At 42.8% G+C, this 21,371-nt stretch overlaps 1 protein-coding gene and 1 non-coding gene across 2 annotated transcripts in view; both read left to right on the top strand.

Annotated features, from left to right (window-relative positions):
• Window positions 1-10,305, top strand: part of Nipal2 (NIPA like domain containing 2) — a 99,947-nt gene extending 89,642 nt beyond the window's left edge. Inside the window, exons 8-11 of the mRNA XM_004662976.2 lie at window positions 1,716-1,804; window positions 6,502-6,565; window positions 7,668-7,762; window positions 9,412-10,305. Of these exons, the coding sequence (XP_004663033.2) occupies window positions 1,716-1,804; window positions 6,502-6,565; window positions 7,668-7,762; window positions 9,412-9,524 (361 nt within the window). The 3' untranslated portion in view covers window positions 9,525-10,305. The remainder of the gene's footprint in view (window positions 1-1,715; window positions 1,805-6,501; window positions 6,566-7,667; window positions 7,763-9,411) is intronic.
• Window positions 3,903-4,033, top strand: LOC123459181. Its single transcript, XR_006636083.1, has one exon. It is a non-coding gene; the product is annotated as a U4atac minor spliceosomal RNA (small nuclear RNA).
• Window positions 10,306-21,371: the final 11,066 nt, after the last annotated feature.

Genomic DNA, 21,371 nt, shown 5'->3' with positions numbered 1-21,371 from the left:
GTCTCTATTGGCTTTAGATGGCAATAGAACTTAGATGCAGTGGGTTTCTCAAGGTAAAGGGCCTTCCGCTTCTCCATGGCCGACATGCCTGGCTTTCTTCTTCCCATGCAGACTGAGTGTTTACTGAGCATCGCCTTCACGTCTTGCGCGTTCTCCAGTGCGGCCATCATCCAGCCAAGTGCGCTCTGATGCTTTCCTGATGCGCTTCTGCTTGTAATTAATATCCATCACACACAGGTTGTCATTAGCAATAAATCACAGGGGTAGGTCCACGTCCAGGATTTCATTCTAAATATAGGAAATGTATGAACCCTTCACCTCCATTCTTAGCTCATACTCATTAATCGCCCAGAGATGGACAAAACCAGACGTTTGGCCGGGAGGAAAATCCTTTCCCCAGAACTTTGCATCCTTGGCCAGCATGTCCTCTTCACCCATGGGATTACAGAATGACTGTTTTATGTTTCTCTTGGGTCCCAATAGTAGTGAGATGGAACAATTTTAATTTCTGCTCCCCACCCTCACCTCCATTTGCTTCAGTCCCTTCCCCCAGTTTCACACTGTGATTATACCTGGGTCTGTGAGGGGCTCTTGAGATGGCCAGTTTTCTATTCATCCCAAAAGGCTGTTCAAAAGCATCACCCCAATGCTGGCAAGCAAACCCAAGCTGCAAATGTGAGCGGTTCCTTCTGCAGGCTACTATACAAGTGTGACTGTTCTGGGCTGCATGTGGGTCCTGGTCAAGGTCTGTTCAGGGTTACTGGAGAAACCCAGTGTTTGTGCCTGTTATTTCATCCTCGAACAGAGCCGCTGTGTTTCTTCTTTCTTTCTTCCGAATTCATTGGTACTGCTCCAATATCATTGAGACTTGGTGATTAATGTGATTATCTTTATACTGTGCTTCGTGGGTTTAATGACAGATATCGCTGAAGGTAGACTGTACCCTGTCATGCTGCTTTCCCTCCCTCTGCCTGTCACACAGTAAAGATGTGGTCTCCTGCCTCAGATTCCCACTCACATTTTCCGAGGTGTATTTGAACATATGAGCACACACCTGAGATCGCTTTTTTTTTTTTTTAATTTCAGTTGCGCCTAATAATTTTTTTCATGCCGCAGACAGGTCAGTTGCTCTAGAGTAGGCCCTGAGCAGTAGTGCATTGCGAAAGCACCCCAGTAACCACCATGCGAGTCACCCCTAGTCCTTGCTGTGGGAACTCGAATGCTCGCCGGGGACCAAAGCAAGAAGCTAAGCTCCCACATGTGCTATGCAGCTGGAGCCCTGAACATTGTTTGTAAAACATTAAACATTCCTTTGCTTCTCCATCTTCTTTCTTGGCACGTGGCTTGTCAGTGGATAGCTATACTGTTCCCCAGATATGATATTTAACAGATTCTAGGGTCTATCCTAATGAATCAGCCCCAGTGTGATACTGGTCCAGCAGCTTGAATCGCTTCCAACTCAAACTTCTGTGGCCTCAGAATATGATTAATTGCTTTTCATTGTTACTCTTGTTGGTTTAAACAGACCATAAAACCTGACATCTGATCTCATACATCAGATGCATATAAGCTATGACTGCTGATTGGAAATGCCCTTTCGCTGCACTTCCTCTCCCTTCATAGTTGTGCTACAGAAGACGCATTTCTTGAGGTTATGGTGAACGCATTGCGGAGCATCTCGAAGCCAGAGCCTCAGTAAATTCCTTCTGCCGTAGGTTCCTGAATCAAGCCATGAAGCTCTATGCTGCGACGACGGTGGTGCCAGTTAACCATATTTTCTTTACAACCAGTGCCATTGTGGCAGGTGAGTCTCGGCTTTCCATGAGTGGGTGACTCCTTCCCCACCACAAGCATAAATGAAGACATAACAAGGAATGTTTAGGTTCTAAGGAACCTTTGAGCCCAGAGGACCCCAGCCTCCGCCCAGTTTCTAAGGTGCCTGAATCACATCCTCTACTTGGGTGAAACTCCCCTGTGCCCTCTGCCTTGAGCCAGCTGAATCCTGCTTTGGATAGCCCTGCTGCTAGCCAAAGCTGCTGAAAGGTCCTCACAAGTTTAGCCTCTGGGCAAACACCCTCAATTTCTTTTCTTTTTTCTTTTTTTTTTTTTTTTTTTTTTTGGGTTTTTGAGGTAGGGTCTCACTCTAGCCCAGGCTGACCTGGAATTCACTAAGGAGTCTCAGGGTAGCCTCGAACTCACGGCAGTCCTCCTACCTCTGCCTCCTGAGTGCTGGGATTAAAGGCGTGTGCCACCACGCCCGGCTTACCCTCATTTTCTTAAATTGGTCTCTCCTCACATTGGTGAGAGAATGGATCCCAAACCAACTCAGCATTCTAAGAAAGGCCTGGCAAATGAGTGTAGAAACTAGTACATCTGATGTCTTCATGTACTTTTCCCAGAATTTCAGTTCTTATATTTAATGGACATTTTTCATATTGTAAATACAATGTGAAATGCAGAAATTTAACTTTTGGCCCAGGGCTGGAGAGATGGCTTAGTGGTTAAGGTGCTTGCCTGCAAAGCCAAAGGACCTAGGTTCAATTCCCCAAGACCCATGTGAGCTATATGCACAAGGTGGCACATGTGTCTGGAGTTTGTTTGCAGTAGCTGAAGGCCTGGCACACCCATATTTATTCATTCATTCTCTCTCTTTCTCAAATAAATATAAATAAATAAAAACTTGGTCCATACCAAATACAGTAGATTCAAGAGGGTCATTTCTGCCGGGCGTGGTGGCTCATGCCTTTATTCCCAGCATTCTGGAGGCAGAGGTAGGAGGATCTCCGTGAGTTCGAGGCCACCCTGAGACTCCATAGTGAATTCCAGGTCAGCCTGGGCTACAGTAAGACCCTACCTTGAAAAAAAAAAAAAGAAGGTCATTTCTAATTTAACATTGATAGACCCTAGTTCACTAGTTTGTTTATGCATTTGCCACTTGGATTGCCACTCTGTAGCCTAGGCTGGTCTTGAACTTGCTATCTAGTCTAGGCTGCCTCTAACTCACAATCCTCCTGTCCTTGCATCCTGAGTGCTGAGCTGACAGGAGTCTCACCAGGCCTGGCCCAGGCCAGAGAGCAATTATTTTTTAAAGTAATTAATACATCTAATCCCACTCTGGAACCTTATACACAAAGAAAAAGATTATATTGCAAGACATCATTTTTGGGGGTTGAGGGAGGGGTAAAGTAAGGTCTCACTCTAGCCCAAGCTGACCTGGAATTCACTATGTAGTCTCAGGGTGGCCGTAAACTCACAGCAATCCTCCTACCTTGGCCTTCTCCTAGATGCTGGGATTAAAGGCATGGACCACCACACCCTGCTCAAGGCCTCTATTTTTATAGTATTTAATCCTTTCTGGTGAAAGTGAGAAAAGATTGTGTATTGGTGTATTCATTATTATTACTGAAAAATGAAAATAAGGCCAAAAGTTATGGGCATGACATACAGCCTAATGATATTAACAGAACTTTGTATAAAGAATGCATTTTCCTGAGTAGAATGTACTCCAGGACAACAGAGCTGTGTCTTGATGCTTACCATGTTGAGTAATTGGTGAATCAAGAATGCTAGAATTTTCTGGAAATGGTAACAGTTCATCTGGTGTTACATGTGGAAGTAGAACTTTTTGACTAGCTTCTCTTCCCTACCTCTATCAGAAGATATAGCTTAAAGTTAAAATAGATATCACTTTTGCCTTCCAAATTAGGAAACTAGTTTTTATTGCAATAGCCAGTATAAACCAGGCTACACTGTTATAGATACCTTCACAGTGCTGGATAGGTGAGACCACCCTCCTAGAACTGAGTTCCATAGTATTTACTGCCTTAAAAAATGTTTCTAATCTGATTTTACAAGCTAACAACAAAACCACAAATAACCTGATTTAAAAATGGGCAAAGACAACCATCCTTTTCTTGGGGTTGCGCTACTGTCCAATGAACATTTCGTGAGGGCAGTACTGCTAATGCTTAGACAACAACAACAAAAAAAAAAAAAAAATGGGCAAAGAACTTAAAGAGATATTTGTGCAAAGAAGATATTAAATGGGCCTAGGTAGATGGCTTAACAATTAAAGGCACTTGATTGCAAGGCCTGACAACCTAGGTTTGATTTCCTAGGATCCACATAGAGCAAGATGTACAGAGTGGCATCTGGAGTTTGCAGCAGCAGGAGGCCCTAGCATGATCATGTGCACTCTGTTTCTCTCACTTTCTCTCTCTCTCTCTCTCTCTCTCTCAAATAAGTATGTTTTTAAAGAACCTACTAAACAAATAACAAGCATATGAAAAGGTGTTCAATAACATTAATTATTGAGGAAGTGTAATCCAATAGGGATTCCCATCTATTAGAATGGCTACGATTACAAGCAGAAAATAACAGATATTAGAGAGGATGTGGAGGAACTAGAGTGTTAACTCATGCGCCACTGGCAGAACATAAAGTGGTACCACCATTATGGAAAACAGTATGCAGTTCCTCAAGATGTTTTAGAATTGAATTGCCATATGATACAACAATTTCACTTCTGAGTATATACCAAATAAAAACAGTGAGGGCAAGGTATTGAAAACATATTTCTATGTTTACATTCGTAGCCAAAAGATGGAGCACTCCAAGTGCCCACTGACAGATTTGACAGATGAACGAATGAATGAATAGACAAAATGTGATTTGTACATGCAATGGGAGATTATTCATCTCTTAAAATGAAGGAAAGGCTAATAAATGCTCCAGTATGGACAAACCTCAGGACCTTACTTGTATGTGAAACAAGTCAGTCACAGAAAGAAAGAAAAAATGCTGTATAGTTCTGCTTATTTGAGTTAAATTCATAGAAACAGAAAAATAGTGGTTACTGCAGAAGGAATGAGATATTTAGTAGGAATAGTTTCAATTTCTTAAGATGAAAAAATGCTGCAAATTGATGCAAGAATGTCAATATGTTTAACACTACTGAACTGAGCACTTAAAAGGGATTAGCATAGTAAATTTTATGTTATGTATATTTTTGTACTTTTTGGGGGGGGTTGAGGTAGGGTCTCATTGTGGTCCAGGCTGACCTGGAACTCACTATGTATTCTCAGGGTGGCCTCAAACTCATGGCGATCATCCTACCTCTGCCTCCCGAGTGTTGGGATTAAAGGCATGTGCCACCATGCCTGGCTTCATACAATGTTTTAAAGTCTCTTCTCTTTGAAGTAGAAATTCCACTTCTAAAACCTCATTCTAATGACATAAAAATCCAGAAACAATGGGGGATATGTGTACAAAAAAGTTCACTGTTACTTTACTAAAGAGCAAACATTAAAATACAACTTAAAGTTCTCTTAGAGAAAGTAATATTGCAGTTCATCCACTTAGAATAACATGAAGACATTAGGGTGACTACAAAGAAGGACATGGTAACATGAGAAATGCTTTGGAAATGCTCATTCACTTGAGAAGTATTCTTTAGAACTGGGTGTGGCTCTTCCTGTAGTAGGCTTCTTCTGTAGGTAAGGTGGTGAGGTGAGACTGAGGAAGAATCTCTCCTGAGAATGGGGTGCTTCCTGCTCCCCAGAGAGTCTCCAGCACCTACAACAGTGGCACCTAAAGACACTTAATAAATATTGGCTAACCAGTTTGCAAAGCTAACAGCGCATGCACACAAAGTTCTACTTTCAGGTGGAAAGATTTCTTATTCAATAAAAGCTCTAGAAAATCTTTTGGACTTTAAATGAAGAAGAAATCACTGAGACTAACAGGGAAATAAAAGCTCACCAGAGCAAATTACATACTTTTTCCCTGGTGGCATAGAGGGGAAGACCAGAGGAAGGAGATGAAAGGGAATGCCACAGAGGAAAATGGAAGATGCAACACCCCAAAGTAGAGTACCCTCCAGGGACCATGTGGGCACCTGTACAGGCCTGTAGGCCACAGGGCACCGCCAGGAATGACAACAGGGCTGCAGCTGGCGTGAGGTGGGTCTGCTGTGTCCACACAGACCCTCAGGCTAGGCTTGCTAGAAGCTGACCTGAAACCATAAATGGAAAATGGTCACCAAGATTTGTTCTTTGGTATGTTCCAAGGAGGAAATCTAGGAGTAGATAAGAAATTTCTGCTGACAAAAGTTATGTCAGCTGTGTTGTTTTTATAATAACGATAATCACATTATATGAAGTCTACCAGTCTGGATAAATTTTTTGAGTAATTTAAAATGTATGAGCCGGGCGTGGTGGCACATGCCTTTAATCCCAGCACTTGGGAGGCAGAGGTAGGAGGATCACCGTGAGACTACATAGTGAATTCTAGGTCAGCCTGGGCTAGAGTGAGATCTTACCTCAAGAAACCAAAACATAAAATAAAATGTAAGTATTACTTACAGATTCTTTTAAGTTAAACTAAATGTCCATTTTAAGGGTAGCCATACCAAGAAAAATTTATTAACGTAATTTTAAAACAATGTGTAGCTATTATAAATATGCTTCTCTGAGATTAATTTTGTTTTCTGTTCCCATATAGGGATCATATTTTACCAGGAATTCCTTGGTGCTGCTTTACTCACTGTATTTATATATTTTTTTGGGTGAGTAGATGTCTCAGAGGTGAGGTATGTGAAATTCTATTGCTTTTATATAGGATTTTTGGCATCATACCTGAAGTATAGAAAATTGGAAAATAATATAAAAAACATCAGTTTCCTGAGCTCTTCAAAGAAACATCTTTTTCAACTTAACACCCCACGTGGGGTTCCGTGCCTTTGGCTTTGTGGCATGTGGATATTCTGAGGGCCCTGAAACATAGGAGAATTTCAGTTCCAGCCAAAGTCCAGCCAAATCCACTGGCCTTTGTCGTTACTCCATAGCCTGTTGATACTATATCAGACCCACCATGCCCTTGGGACCGCCTGGGTTAGTTTGAGGACCATAGATGCCACTAGGAACTCCCAAAATAAAAGGCTGGGCCAGATCCCTACCTTTGGGTCTAATAACTTCAGTTTGGAAATCTCCCTGCCTTGTGTTGAAGGGGCCCAGCCTGACCTCTCCTAGAGGTTTGGTGAACATCATTGCTAGATTGCTGGCAGAGAGCTGAACCTTGATGATGGCTGCCAATATTTAGAAGCTTGCATTGGCTCTAGCCAACACCCCATTAATGCTTAGCTACTTCTTTATCTGGTATTCAGCATAACCATTGTTATACAAGCTTGAGCCTAGACTATTTTCAGCATAGGAAACCATCTATCTTGAAAATTCAATTTCATAAGACATGTGGGTGAGGCCATAATTCTGGAGTCTGGAAACCATGACTACTCCTATGGCCAAAGACAAGGAGATTTCTTAGAAAATGAAGGAATAACTTGTTTCTCACTCATGCTGCATGCCAGGAATGGGTCTGAGCATGCATGGGTAGTAAATGAGACCTAGTGTCTATGCAAAGGGTTTCAAACCCAAATTAGCCCTCAGATGGTAAAAACCTGGGGCAGAGACTTATTGGAAGCTTCCCAAGTCTTGGTTCCGGGCACAAATATTATCGGCTATAAGAATGAAGGCAAGTTGCAGACAGCTTACCCTGAGAAACAGGATAAACAAAACCAATGGCATTTATATCATGCAGAATATAGAGCTCGGCTCTCTAATACCATCAGTGGTTTCAGTATGGCTGTGTTCTTTGCTAATGTTTTCTTACAGGTGCTTTCTGTCATTCCTTGGAGTATTTTTGGTAACAAGAAATAGAGAAAAGGAACATCTGCAACAGTCCTACATTGATTTTGGAAATATTCCTGGTAAATAAAGAAATATATATGTATATATTCTCTAATTTATAATAGAAATTTTCATCCTTGTAAATAATAATTGTTGGCATCATATTGAATCTTAATATAAGAAAAACATAATTTTACCTCAAAAGGTACATTTAATGATGAAGCCAAAGAAAGTATTCTCAGTGTAATGTTAATACTTTGTAGATGTTCTATTTGCATAAAACAAAGGTTAGGAAAAGAATGGCTCATGAGTTCTTGTGGTTAACCTGAGGAATCTCTTCACTGGGTTTCCTTAAAGTGTGAGAGGACAGGGAACAGCGTGGAGATGGCCTGGTACATCCCTGTCCCGAGAGCTTCTGAAGATGCAGAGGTCAGGTTGCTAAGGAACATCACTCGTGCAGAAGACTGGGGTGGTTTGTCCACTATGGTGCCAGGAGTGACATCACCGCAGTCACCAAGACACGAATTAGCTTCCTCTTCCTCTTTACTTCATTCATGGAGACCAAGCCAACATGCATCATCTTTCCAGTCCTCATTTCCACTGAGAAACCCAGTTTGGGCATAAACACAACAAAAGCAAAGTCCAGAGCCAAGGAATGCCCTGCAGTGTCCTTGCCCACCGCCCAGCTCAGCCCTGCCCTCCTACCTCCCAGCCTTGCTGGGGACTGAGGGTGACCTGTGCATTGCCACACAAGAGCAGTGATAACCTCAGAGCTTTGCCCATCAAGCTGTTAGCATCATGCCTTTTTTTTTTTTTTTTGCATGTGGATGTGTATGCGGTATATACACGTGTGTGCAGCTGAACATGTGTCCTCCGTCTCTCATCTGTGTGCCCTCTCCCTGAAGCTGGAGCTGCCATTTTTGGTCAGGCTGGCTGACCAGTGAGTCCTAGCAATTCCTCAGTCTCTGCTTCCCACAGCACTGGGGTTAAAGCATGCATGTTCCCGCCCATGAGGGACATGAGGGCGGGGACTCAAACTTAGGGCAAGTCAGGCCCTTTCAAACATTTCATGTTTTGCGTGGCTGAGCCATCTCCCCAGATCCAGTGTCACACCTTAAAAGAAAAAAAAAAAAAAGCCTTTAAAGTCTCCCAAAGATAGAAAAATGAACTCTGCATTCTCTTTTCCATGTGTGCCGTCTTCTCAACCAAGAGCAGTCAGTGCTAGAATTGGCGTCTGTAGCAACGCTGTGCATTACAGATGGCTTGTTTAGAGCTCATGTTTGGTAGTAAATAGATCTGGCTAGGAGAGAAGGTTTACTTATTTCTCACTGTTTTCCCCTGGAAAGGCTCATAAGATCAGTAACAGTGTTCAAAGCCACAGACACGTGCTCTTTTTTCTGTGTTGTTGTATTTTACATGAAAAAAAGAGACACAGACCTGGGGAGAAAGGCTTAGAGATGAGTGAATGATTCCCCATGATTCTCCTGCTTGCCCCACCTTTGTACAGACAGCTAGCTCTCTCATGTGGACAGTGTGTGACCACATCTCAGGTAACATGGAGATTTTGTGGGCCTTTTCTTCCTGGACATTTATCTTTTCAGTGTGGAGGGTGACCACATAATATTTTTTTCTTCAAGGAATAAAATGTGACCTAAATTGAAGAGAAATTATTAGGACATTTTCTTCTAAAAGAGTTCAAAAGATTTTTTTATGATTATTATCTCCACAGGGAAACAAATGTTGGACCCAATACAGCCAGATTCAAATGGCTTATCCTATGGAACCTTGCCTGATGGAAGTGACTCAACAAAGAGCCAAAGTGGAGAGAAAAAAGCAGTCTAAGATGCCAAGAGGGATGGCTCTTGGCCTGTTATTTGATGCCACCTTTTTTAAAAAATTGCACATGTTCCATTTGTGTCAGCAGTTATTTCATGCTGACATGTGTGAGCGTTCATCTCAGTCCTCCCCAACCCCCCTACGGACCATCAGGGCCTTCTGACAGTCTGATGTTTTCACAGAATGTAACTTGAAGTATTCCCCACGCCCTGGACCGCTCCCTCCTGATCATTCAGCCCACTGCATCTTAATGCAAGCCTGGCTGTGCAAGCACAAATGTCACACAAAAATGCACAATTGCAGTTTGGCCATGGAGGTATAGGTTGCTTCCCCCATGCGGCCGCAGAGTCCATTTCTTAGCTTGAAAGCTACTCTTCAATGCAGCCACCTTAGTCTTGAAAGAAAGGTTGGACATTCTTTTCTCTAGCACACCTCCTGTGAGTCTTCCTTAAAGAGTTCACCTTTCTATCCCTAAGTTAGAATGGCAGGTCATGTTTTCTGAAAGCTAACTCGATTAAAATCTTCTGACAATAAAGGGCCTTGTTAAAATTAGGATTTGCAAGTGCCATTCAGTGAGGGCATATGCCAAAACAAAGATTTAGTTGGTGAGTTATTTAAGCCTAAAAAGGGAACATTTATGGCATATGACTGTGCTCAATTCTGTGGCACATATACTAAAATTTGAGCAACAGAGATTAGTATGGCCTCTATGCAAGGATAACCAAACAAATTTACAAAATGTAAAAAATTACAATGTTTATTTTTTAATAAAAATATAGAATGATGACATTGTCTTCAGTCTTCTCATCCTATTATATTTGAATTGAAATTGATTTGTGCCGCTCTCACATTTTGTTAGACAAACTTCTCTTTCCACATAGTGGTGAACTACTGGGGAGACTCAAACCTCATCAGTGTGCTAAGAAGTGACAGTGGAAACTGAAAAGCACAAAACCATGCATGTCCCGTTGTTTCAATTGTTACTCTTAGACTTTGTCAGGGTGGATTTATATATCTTAACTTCCAGTATAAGTCTCAGAAATAACATTTAGATTTTTAGTGATATTTTCACTACATGCCACTTCTTCCCCAAATCACCTCAAGCTTTATCAGCCTGTCCAAGTAAAAGGAGTTATGATTAGAGGATCAAATTTGAGCTACTTAAATCTGGACATGGAACCTGGACAAGTAGGAGAATCCCCAAGAACTCCTAAGTCTCCAGTGGCTTTTCTGCTGTAATTAATCACATATCTACTAACATATGTCAAATGCTGCAAGCAGAATCTTGTCTGTTATTTGTGTTCTGCCTAATACGTACATAAGAAAACAAGAGAAGCAAAGCGTGGTGGCGCACGCCTTTAATCCCAGCACTCGGGAGGCAGAGGTAGGAGGATCACCGTGAGTTCGAGGCCACCCTAAGACTACATAGTTAATTCCAGGTCAGCCTGGACCAAAGTGAAACCCTACCTCGAAAAACCAAAAAGAAAAAGAAAGAAAGAAAAAGAGTCCTTCATTGTAACCAAGTGATAAGCTCTGTCCTTAATGGCATGTCAGAACTTTCAGGGGACACCCGGCATGTCAAACTGTGTCATTGCAGAGAGTTATCTTGAGTTTTGTGTAGACAGTTCAACTCGAAGCTAGGGAGATGCTGGCCTTAACCATAGCAGTCTTGGAATTTTGTTCTTTGTCATAACCTGAACCAAGCCTGACCAAGCCAGTAAAGCTTAGCCACAATGGAGAGAGACATGAATCCATCAGCAATGTCTGAAAGTGACACAGAGCTCATATCTGACTTCTGAACTCCTGGTGACAAGTTCCACCATTGTGGAATGTGTCCCATGAATTTGCATGCAACAGTCAAATCACTGATGGCATCATTACCAAATGGGTATAACATGTTAGTGCTGGACGGGCTCATTAAGGAATGTGGCTGGTGCCTTAAACTATGAGTTTCTAGTAAAACTTGCAACTGATTTCAAAGACTAGGAAGCAGTTAGCCTGAACATTTGTATTATATATTTTATTTTTATCTATTTGAGAGAGAGAAAATGGGCATGCCAGAGCCTCTAGACACTGCAAATGAATGCCAGAAGCATGTGCCACTTTGTGCATCTGGCTAACATGGGTCCTGGGGAATTGAACCTGAGTCCTTTGGCTTTGTAAGCAAGTGCCTTAATATCCTTAACCACTTTGACATCTCTCCAGCCCAAGAGTTGTAGTATAGTTAGAGTGTGTAGCTTTGAGCATCATAGAATTTTATACATAGCTCCAGTAGGTTAGCAGCCAACAACACTTGTATCTATTAAACATTTTGAGAAATGGCATTGATTTACACAATGCAGCAACACTTTAGAAATCCAGGTTACATGTAATATATATTCAGCCCTAATTTTTCTAATTTTACTGCCCTGGGTGAATAGTGGAGTTTTAGTTCACTGATTTTTTTTTAATCCTGAGTGAATGACAACCATGGCCAACACATTCCTTCTCTTGGCTTTGTAAATTGGGGGCCCTTAGCCAACTTGACACATCTGATTATGTGTCTAATCCAGAACTTTACAAACTTTGTCACAAAGACTCAGAAAGTCAGTATTTGGGGGTTGCATTGTTCATACATTTTTGTCTCCAACTACTTAACCAGGCCATCAGAGCAAAAGAACAGCAATGGTCAGCATATTTACAAACAAGCTTGGGTGTGTTCCTGCAGGACTGTATTTACAGCAAGCATGGGTGTGTTCCTGTAAGGCTGTATTTACAACAAGCATGGATGTGTTCCTGCAGGACTGTATTTACAACAAGCATGGGTGTGTTCCTGTAGGACTGTATTTACAACAAGCATGGGTGTGCTCCTGTAGGACTGTATTTACAACAAGCATGAGTGTGTTCCTGCAGGGCTGTATTTACAACAAGCATGAGTGTGCTCCTGCAGGGCTGTATTTACAACAAGCATGAGTGTGCTCCTGTAGGGCTGTATTTACAACAAGCATGAGTGTGCTCCTGTAGGGCTGTATTTACAACAAGCATGGGTGTGTTCCTAAGGGCTGTATTTACAACAAGCATGAGTGTGCTCCTGTAGCACTGTATTTACAACAAGCATGGGTGTGTTCCTAAGGGCTGTATTTGCAACAAGCATGAGTGTGCTCCTGCAGGGCTGTATTTACAACAAGCATGGGTGTGCTCCTGTAGTGCTGTATTTACAAGCATGAGTGTGTTCCTGTAGAGCTGTATTTACAACAAGCATGGGTGTGTTCCTACAGGCCTGTATTTACAACAAGCATGGGTGTGTTCCTGCAGCGCTGTATATACAACAAGCATGGGTGTGCTCCTGTAGGGCTGTATTTACAACAAGCATGGGTGTGTTCCTGCAGGGCTGTACTAACAACAAGCATGAGTGTGCTCCTGCAGGGCTGTATTAACAACAAGCATGGGTGTGTTCCTGCAGGCCTGTATTTACAACAAGTATGGGTGTGTTCCTGCAGGCCTGTATTTACAACAAGCATGGGTGTGTTCTTGTAGGGCTGTATTTACAACAAGCATGGGTGTGCTTCTACAGGACTGTATGTATTTACAGCAAGCATGTATACATCCTTCCTGCAGGACTGTATTTCCAGCAGGCATGGGTGTCTTCCTGCAGGCCTGTATTTATATGCATGGGTGTGTTCCTACAAGACCATATTTGCCAGCAAGCATAGGTGTGCTCCCGCAGTAGTGTATTTACTAAAACCAGTGGCCAGTGACTCTTATACCCATATTGTGCAACTTTTTCTTCTTTCATCAACACTGTAGAGCTTCAAAAGATTAGACTTCCTGGTGCCTGACACATCGGATACTAGGGGAGATTGGGACCATATCTTCATATTTTCATTACGTCCTTTTAAAGCTTTTGTAAGAAATAAATGGATTTGTTATGAATTTATTCTTAGGGTCAAATTTTCTCTTGTTTTTGGAAAGGAATGGTTCTTTTATGAACACCACTAATCATACTGGAAGAACCTCTTTAATCCCATGCTCCAAGATGATAATAGCTTTGGAAATTCCACTCATGTAGTAGAGTAACACAGAGGTCTTTACCATCTGATCACTTTTACCCTCCCACTGTAATACTTTTATTATCAGAATTGCTTGAAAACTAATAGAATAAAAGACTTCTCAAGCAGTGACTCAGAATTTATTCTCCACACACAGTCCTAGAGATTCTATTTTGTGGTAGAGAAAGAAAAAGACAGATTTCACAGATTAGTACAATTTCAATACTACTAAAGAGTAATGGTGATAATGTGTAAGTTTGGCTCCAAAGGAAACAGGTGCAATGATGGACATGACCCAGATGGATATGGAAGGAAACATGAAGCCAAAGCCTTGAAGCCAAGATCGCTCTTTATACTCCTTGTTTTCCAAGCACACAGCCCATCCAGGAATAGTGACTGTGCACACTCAGCCACTCTGAAAGCTGCTTTGTGTTTGCCAATTTTAATAGCAATATGATGGACATAAATACAGCAGTTACTAAAATGAATCTTCCCAACACCCTTCCAGACTGCTTTACATAAACTCCATGGCTCACTATTGAAGTCCTTAAAGGGAGCAACTGCAAACCTAATGCATGTGTTTGGCACCTATCCATCCCTCCCTCCCTAACCCTTCATCTTCTTACTGTCGCCAGAGTTTTGCGTTTTCTAGAATGTAATATAGTTGGAATCATACAATATGCTTAGCTGGCTTCTTTCATTTCTTAATACACATTTGTATTCCCTCCATGTTTTTTCATGGCCTGAACATCTTCTAGTGGGATTGCTAGATAAACACCACACATTTGCACTGTTAAAGCAAGAGCTCAAAATTTAACCCAACATGATGGTATGGGCAGTTCTGAGACTGCTTCCAGTCATTAGGCTCATCAACAGTCTGGCTCTTATTAGGGCCATCTTGAAGCAAAATATATAAAATTCCACACATACACAGTTTCCATGCAAATATAGACCAGTCTGGGGCTATTAAACATAGTGTATTAACAATTGTGGTAGATGCAAGGGGGAGCCTTCCCACCCAGAAATTCTTGAGTCTGTCTCCTTTCTCACCACCCTGAGGGTACCACACAACATGCTATACTGTGCCAGGAGAACAAATCAGTTACAGGACTTGTGGCCCAAACAAGAAGAAACATTTTTTTGCTAGAAGGGGTGGAAATTTCTCTCACCCACTGTAGGTTCTTATTGTGAGTTAATGAGTCCTGACCACAATGTAAAAGAGGAATATCAACCCCAATATCAAATAAATGCTGTTGTGGGGTACACCCAGCTGGGCCAAGCACTGCCAAGAATTTCACTGCGTTCCAGGCAAGATGCAGGATCGGCCCCACGTTCCAGGAAAGAATCTCCTCCCCAGGGAGCTGGCAAGTGTGCATTTGAGAATGAGCTGCTCCGTTCCTGGGGGACCAGCTCAAGTGGACCAAAGCCACATTGCACATTTGAGCTGCTGCTATCCAGACGTGAGCCAGTCCCTTCCAGCACGCATGTAGCCTACTTCCAGAGCCTTTCCCTACATGGCTCTAATTTGAAAACCAACCTCAGACATATCCTGGGGTTTGGGCTCTCCTCACTCCCTCTGTCCAGAGCACCTCACCTAAGCCATCTGAACACAAGGCACCAACAACAGAAATCAGCTGAGGAACTTTCTATCTGGGTATTTGAAGCGTCCGAGAGCTGCGTGATGCTGGGCCACTCACCTGACTACCAACAACGCAAACTGACGAGCTCACCAAAGAATAACGGATGGCTGCTAGTTTTAAGTTTATTTTTATTCAGAACAGTTTTGTTTCCACTTCTTCAAAATCGAACAGAAAATAGACATTTCCCGTATAACTCCCTGTCCCCATGAATGCACAGCCTCCCCAACAAAAAATAAATTTGGGTCTGGAGAGATGGCTTAGCGGTTAAGCGCTTGCCTGTGAAGCCTAAGGACCCCGGTTCGAGGCTCGGTTCCCCAGGTCCCACATTAGCCAGATGCACAAGGGGGCGCACGCGTCTGGAGTTCGTTTGCAGTGGCTGGAAGCCCTGGCGCGCCCATTCTCTCTCTCTCCCTCTATCTGTCTTTCTCTCTGTGTCTGTCACTCTCAAATAAATAAATTTTAAAAAATAAAAATAAATTTGTTACCATCAGTGGAACTATATCAATGCATTGCCACCACTCAAAGCCCCTACTTTAATTGACAGTAGCGCACCCTTGGTGTTGTATTTTCTATCGATTTGAGCAAATGCATGTATCCACCTTATAGTTCTGTACAGAGGATGCCATAAAATCCTAAGGACTATCACCTTCCAACCCTCCTTTCCACTCCTGATGTTTTTACTATTGCTTACGTTTGGCTTTTTCTAGAATGCCAATATGCAGCCTTTTCAACTTAGATTTTTATCCTTTTTAATTATTTATTTATTTATTTATTTATTTATTTATTTATTTATTTGAGAAGAGAGTAAAAGAAGCAGGGAGTGAGAGAGAATGGGTGCACCAGGGCCTCTAGCTACTACAAATGAACTCCAGATACATGTGACACCTTGTGCTTCTGACCTTACCTGGATACTGGGGAATTGAACCTAGGTCTTTTGACGTTGCTGACTTTAACTGCTAAGCTATCTGTCTCACCCCTTTGATCATTCCTTACTATACATCTAGCTTCCTGCTGAAATTTTTTATGACTTCATATTCCATTTCTGTTTAGTGCTGAATAACAGTCCACTGGCTATTATGCCACCATTTATCTACTCATCTACTAAAGGAGAATTGTGTTGCTTCTAAGTCTCGATGGCCCCTGGTTATTGGGCTTATAAAATAAACTAGACATAGAGGACAGCTCCCTGAGAGCTTGCTATATTGTCACAGGTAATAGCTATGGGGCTGGAGAGATGGCTTAGTGGCTATGGTGCTTGCCTGAGAAGCCTAAGGACTCAGGCTTGATTCCTCAGGACCCATGTAAGCAGATGCACAAGGTGGCACATGTATCTAGAGTTTGTTTGCAGAGGCTGGAGGTTCTAGCATACCCATTCTCTATGTGCCTCTTCCTCTATCTCCTTCTCCCTCTCAAATAAATAAACATTTGTAAAAAGAAATAATAGCTATAACTTTTTACTGAATCCATACTTTGTGCCACTATGCTTTATATTTTACTAAAGTTGCTTATTTAGTCCTTATGATTTCTCCATCAGGGAGGTCCTGTTGTATGCTTTATATATTAGAAAGCAAGGACAAGAATGGAGAAAAGATTAGGGTAGGGTAAGTCAGAAGTGAAACTTACATAAAGTTGAGGAAGATTGCCACGAGTTTGAGGCTAGCCTGACAATACAGAGTGATTCCAGGTCAGCCTGGGCTAGAGTGAGATTCTACCTTGAAAAACCAAAAAAAAAAAAAAAAAAAAAATTGAGGAAGCCCTCTTAAGTCTTGTCTTCTAAGTCCCTTGCTTTGCCCCAGCCCTAGCAAAAGGGTTAAAGTGACTTGACCAGTATCATTCAACTGGCAAGTAGCAGAGCTGGGATTTGAACCCAGAACATACAACTCTTACCCACACTCTTACCACTGTTATCACAATACCTACCTTGCACAATAACATGTCAGAAGCGTCTTAGGAGAATTGAGAAAAGGACCAGGGGGCTAAGAAGAAATAACAGTCATTTTAGGCTAGGGGACAGTCTTCAAAGGAGTAGGGATTGTAGTGGGTTAGTGGCCCAAATAGGTATGTTCTCCTACTCTTAAAACATGGAAAAGAGGGCCCAGGTGTGGTGGAGCACGCCTTTAATCCCAGCACTGGGGAGGCAGAGGTAAGAGGATCACCGAGAGTTCGAGGCCACCCTGAGACTATATAGTGAATTCCAGGTCAGCCTGGGCTAGAGTGAAACTACCTCAAAAAAAAAAAAAAAGGAAAAGGTTTTTTGTAGATTTCTGAGATGAGATATACCTGGATTGGGTGGCCTCTAAACCCAGTGGGTGTCCATTAAGGAGATAAAAGGGGTGAAGAGTCAGGCGTAGTCCCGTGAAGACAGAGGCAGAAATGGGGATCATGAAGTCACAGCCCAAGGATTCATGAGCCAGAGGGGAGTGGAAGAAACAAGGAAGGCTCCTCCCCTCTAGGCTCTTCAGAGGGCACACTGCCCTGCGTAGCCCTGCCTCTCTGTGGTTCAAGCCACCAAGCACATGGCGATTTGTTACAGTGACCTAGGAAAGTAATACAGTGTCAACCGGGTCTTTGAAGCACACATCCCATCAGGGCGTAGCAGAAAGCCCCACCAAACAGAAGGAGACCTGCGTAGTGGCTCAAAGCAAGCTTGGCATAGTCTATAAACGGGGGTCATGTAAAGAGGAAGATGACGGGATTTGGCCAGAAAGGCAGCTCTGATGCCATGAATAGCTATGTAGTATAATTCTGTGTGCAGGCATGGTTTAAAATAAATGTTGGCATTTGCTTCATTTCTGGTGGTATGGAGTGAACCTAAATCCTATGTGAGTCACTTTTCTTGTCTATGTGACCACATGCATGGCAGAAACAACTTCAGGGAGTAAAGGTTTGTTTTGACTTGTGATTTGACAAGTTTCAGTCTGTCACAGCAAGGAAGGTGTGATGGGGGAAACAGCTCCCTCCACCGCATTAGGAACAAGTGGCATCAGGCAGATGACAGCAAACCAGGAAGCAGAGAGCTAGCCAGAACCAAGTGTGACCTCCTTCAAAGGCTCATCTCTAGTGCTCTACGGCTAGCCACGACCCACCTCTTAAAGGCTCCACAGGCTTCAAAATAATGCCACAAGCTGGGGGCTGGGTGTCCAAACCATGAGTCTGTGGGAGGACATTCCAGATTCAAACAATAACAAGGATATTATCTGTATCATTTCAGCAACTCACCTATCAGAATAAGATGGCCCTTCCAACTTTACTCATTTAATTTTACTCATTCACTATTGATATAAGATGGTAGAATGAGTGTACAAGAAATGAGGGCTTAAGCCGGGTGTGGTGGCGCATGCTTTTAATCCCAGCACATGGGAGGCAGGTGTAGGAAGATTGCCGTGAGTTCGAGGCCACCCTGAGAATACATAGTGAATTCCAGGTCAGCCTGGGCTAGAGTGAAACCCTACCTTGAAAATCCAGAAAAAAAAAAAAATGAGGACTTGATTCAAGTTGTGCATCTGTGGTCCATCTCCTACCAGAAACTACGAAGTGTAGCTGGACTATAGGCTGGGTGGTGACTTCTAAGATGGTCTCAAATCAACAACCATGCTCTGAAAAGGATGTCCTAAGCCAACTAGAGCTGTACTTTCCCAGACCTTGAATAGAGAGGCATGGGACAATCACAGAGTTCAGAGTCTGGTGATATTCAAAGGCTTTCTAGAGAAGGAGGAAGAAGGGTCAGCAAAGGACCAAGCAAAGGACTAAGCCAAGAGCATCAGTAAGCTGAAGTTACAGGGGAGGGGTAATGAGAATGAAAGAGCTAAGATCCAAATCCATCAACAGAGAAAGGGGAAGAAATACAGTAAGAGAAACAGACTGCAAGGGAATGCCTGGGATGAAGGGTAAGAGGTTATGATGCAGGATTTGGGGGTTAGGGAGGGACTAAATTCCATGAAAATGCAAGAGATTCCAGGTGTATGAACCCCAAACTTTTGGGTTCTTATCTGAATTAGCAAAGAAATGGTAAAAATAGACTCTAAGAACGGTAAATTATGAACTATGAGGCTTATTTTAGGAGAATTAGGATCTAGGAGGAAGGCTAGCTGAAAGGCTCAAGGCAGAAGGGAATCCTCTGGTTTCTGGAAAGGGAGAGGAAAGAATGAATAAGTTCACAGAGAAATTCTCTTGGGGGTGGGGAGGAGCCTCAGAGCCTAAAGAAAGATAACACATGTAGTAAAATAGGAAAACATGCAGAAATTAAACATATGTAGAAAGCAATGAGGAAAATGTCCTGGCAAATAAGAACCTCCCCCCACACACACACACCCAGCCAAGCTGGGAAGGTGGAGAGCATACCAAGCAAAGCAAGGACCAACCAGCAAAGTCAGGCCCCAGCAGAATGTAAGGAGACCAAGAGATTTATATTCCTACCAGCCCCAATTATGAATTAAACATTAAATTAAGATAAGCCTCATTCAGCCAGGCCAAATGAGCCAACTGATGCAAAAGTGGCACGTCTGTCATGGTAGAAACCAACTGCCCTCTAATTGGACTGGAGGCCCACTCCAAGGGAGAGAATACATCCCTGATACTGAAAACTTAAAACAGGGGTAGTCATGAGCCCCAGAAGTGTAACATCTGCTGATGTCTGAATAAGTGTATATACTCTGCTCATCAAACTGCCCAGTAAGCACTTCTCTTAATGTTCATACCCTTATATTAATGCTACTCTTACTTTTGGTAGAGAAGCTTCTCTTTTCAGATCACAGTGACCTTGGGATGACTCAGAAGGCATCATCATGCTGGAAAGAAGTGAAAGGAGTACTCAGTACTGCAATATCTCTATCACACCTTCCAAGGCTCAGGGTCTATTGTAGAAGACTTGGCAGAAAGAATGTAAGAGCCAAAGGAAGGGTAGGACTCCTTACAACGTGCTCCCCCCAGACACAAAATGGCCTGGATATCCATGACATCACAGTGCCTGACACTACCTACACAAGACCATCATAATAGGAGGAAAATATTATGACATCAAAATAAAAGAGAGACTGATTGAGAAGAGGAGGGGATATGATGGAGAATGGGGTTTCAAAGGAGAAAGTGGGGGGGGGGTATTATCATGGGATTTTTTAAATATAATCATGGAAGTTGTTAATTAAAAAATTTGAAAAGAAAAAAAGAAATAAAATGGGACTGGAGAGATGGCTTAACATTTAAGGCATTTGACTGCAAGCCAAAGGATCCAGGTTCGATTCTCGAGAAATGAAATTAGCCAGAGTAGAAGGGGGCACGTTCCTCTACAGTTCATTTGCAGTGACTGGAGACCCTGGCAAGCCCATTTTCGCTCTCCCTCCCTCCTCTCCATCTTCCTCTTCTTCTTTCTCTCTCCAAAATCAATAAATAAACATCTATTTGAAATAAAAAATATGGGCTGGAGAGATAGCTTAGTGATTAAGCGCTTGCCTGTGAAGCCTAAGGACCCTGGTTAGAGGCTCGATTCCCCAGGTCCCACGTCAGCACAAGGGGGCACACGTGTCTGGAGTTCGTTTGCAGAGGCTGGAGGCTCTGGCGTGCCCATTCATTCTCTCTCTCTCTGTCTCTTTCTCTCTCTCTCTCTCTCTCTCTCTCTCTCTCTGCCTCTTTCTCTCTCTGTTGCTCTCAAATAAATTTTTTTTAAAAATGGAAAAAAATCTAAAAAAAAAAAAAAAAGATAAGCCTCATCATCAGACTCAGGTGTGTGAGGCGGGGGAAGGGGTGTAAGGGAAAGACCTGATTGGTTGGTGGACTCAAGAGGCTGACTCAGAAGGGGCCAGACCACAAGTGTGCTTAACTGAGGAAGCATCAGGTAGTTGCTGCTGGGGACTGTTTCTTGCAACCATCTTGAATGAGACTGGATCAGACATGGGTTTTAGTCCTGCCAGGGCAGGCAAGGTGGCATCTCCTTGGGCCTTTGTCCCTGGCTGACCACCTGTATACAAAAGGTACCTTTCTCCTGTTCCGCCTTTAATAGTGCGCGTTAGAAAGCCATCAGGGTCTCAGCGTGACTGTGGGTGGCGCAGGTGTGTTCAGGGACATGCTTGCAAAAACCTCCCTGTCCCCAGCCAGTAAAGAAGTGGCTCTTGGTCACCAAAAGGGCCCAGTGTACCCAGAGCTCACAGGATCCAGAAGAAAAGTCTCATGGGGCTTCTGCATAGGGAGTG

The sequence above is a fragment of the Jaculus jaculus genome, chromosome 2 (genome assembly GCF_020740685.1).
Source record: "Jaculus jaculus isolate mJacJac1 chromosome 2, mJacJac1.mat.Y.cur, whole genome shotgun sequence".
NCBI lineage: Eukaryota > Metazoa > Chordata > Mammalia > Rodentia > Dipodidae > Jaculus > Jaculus jaculus.
Note: the sequence above shows the minus strand (reverse complement) of the source record. Positions and strands in the feature narration are given on the sequence as shown.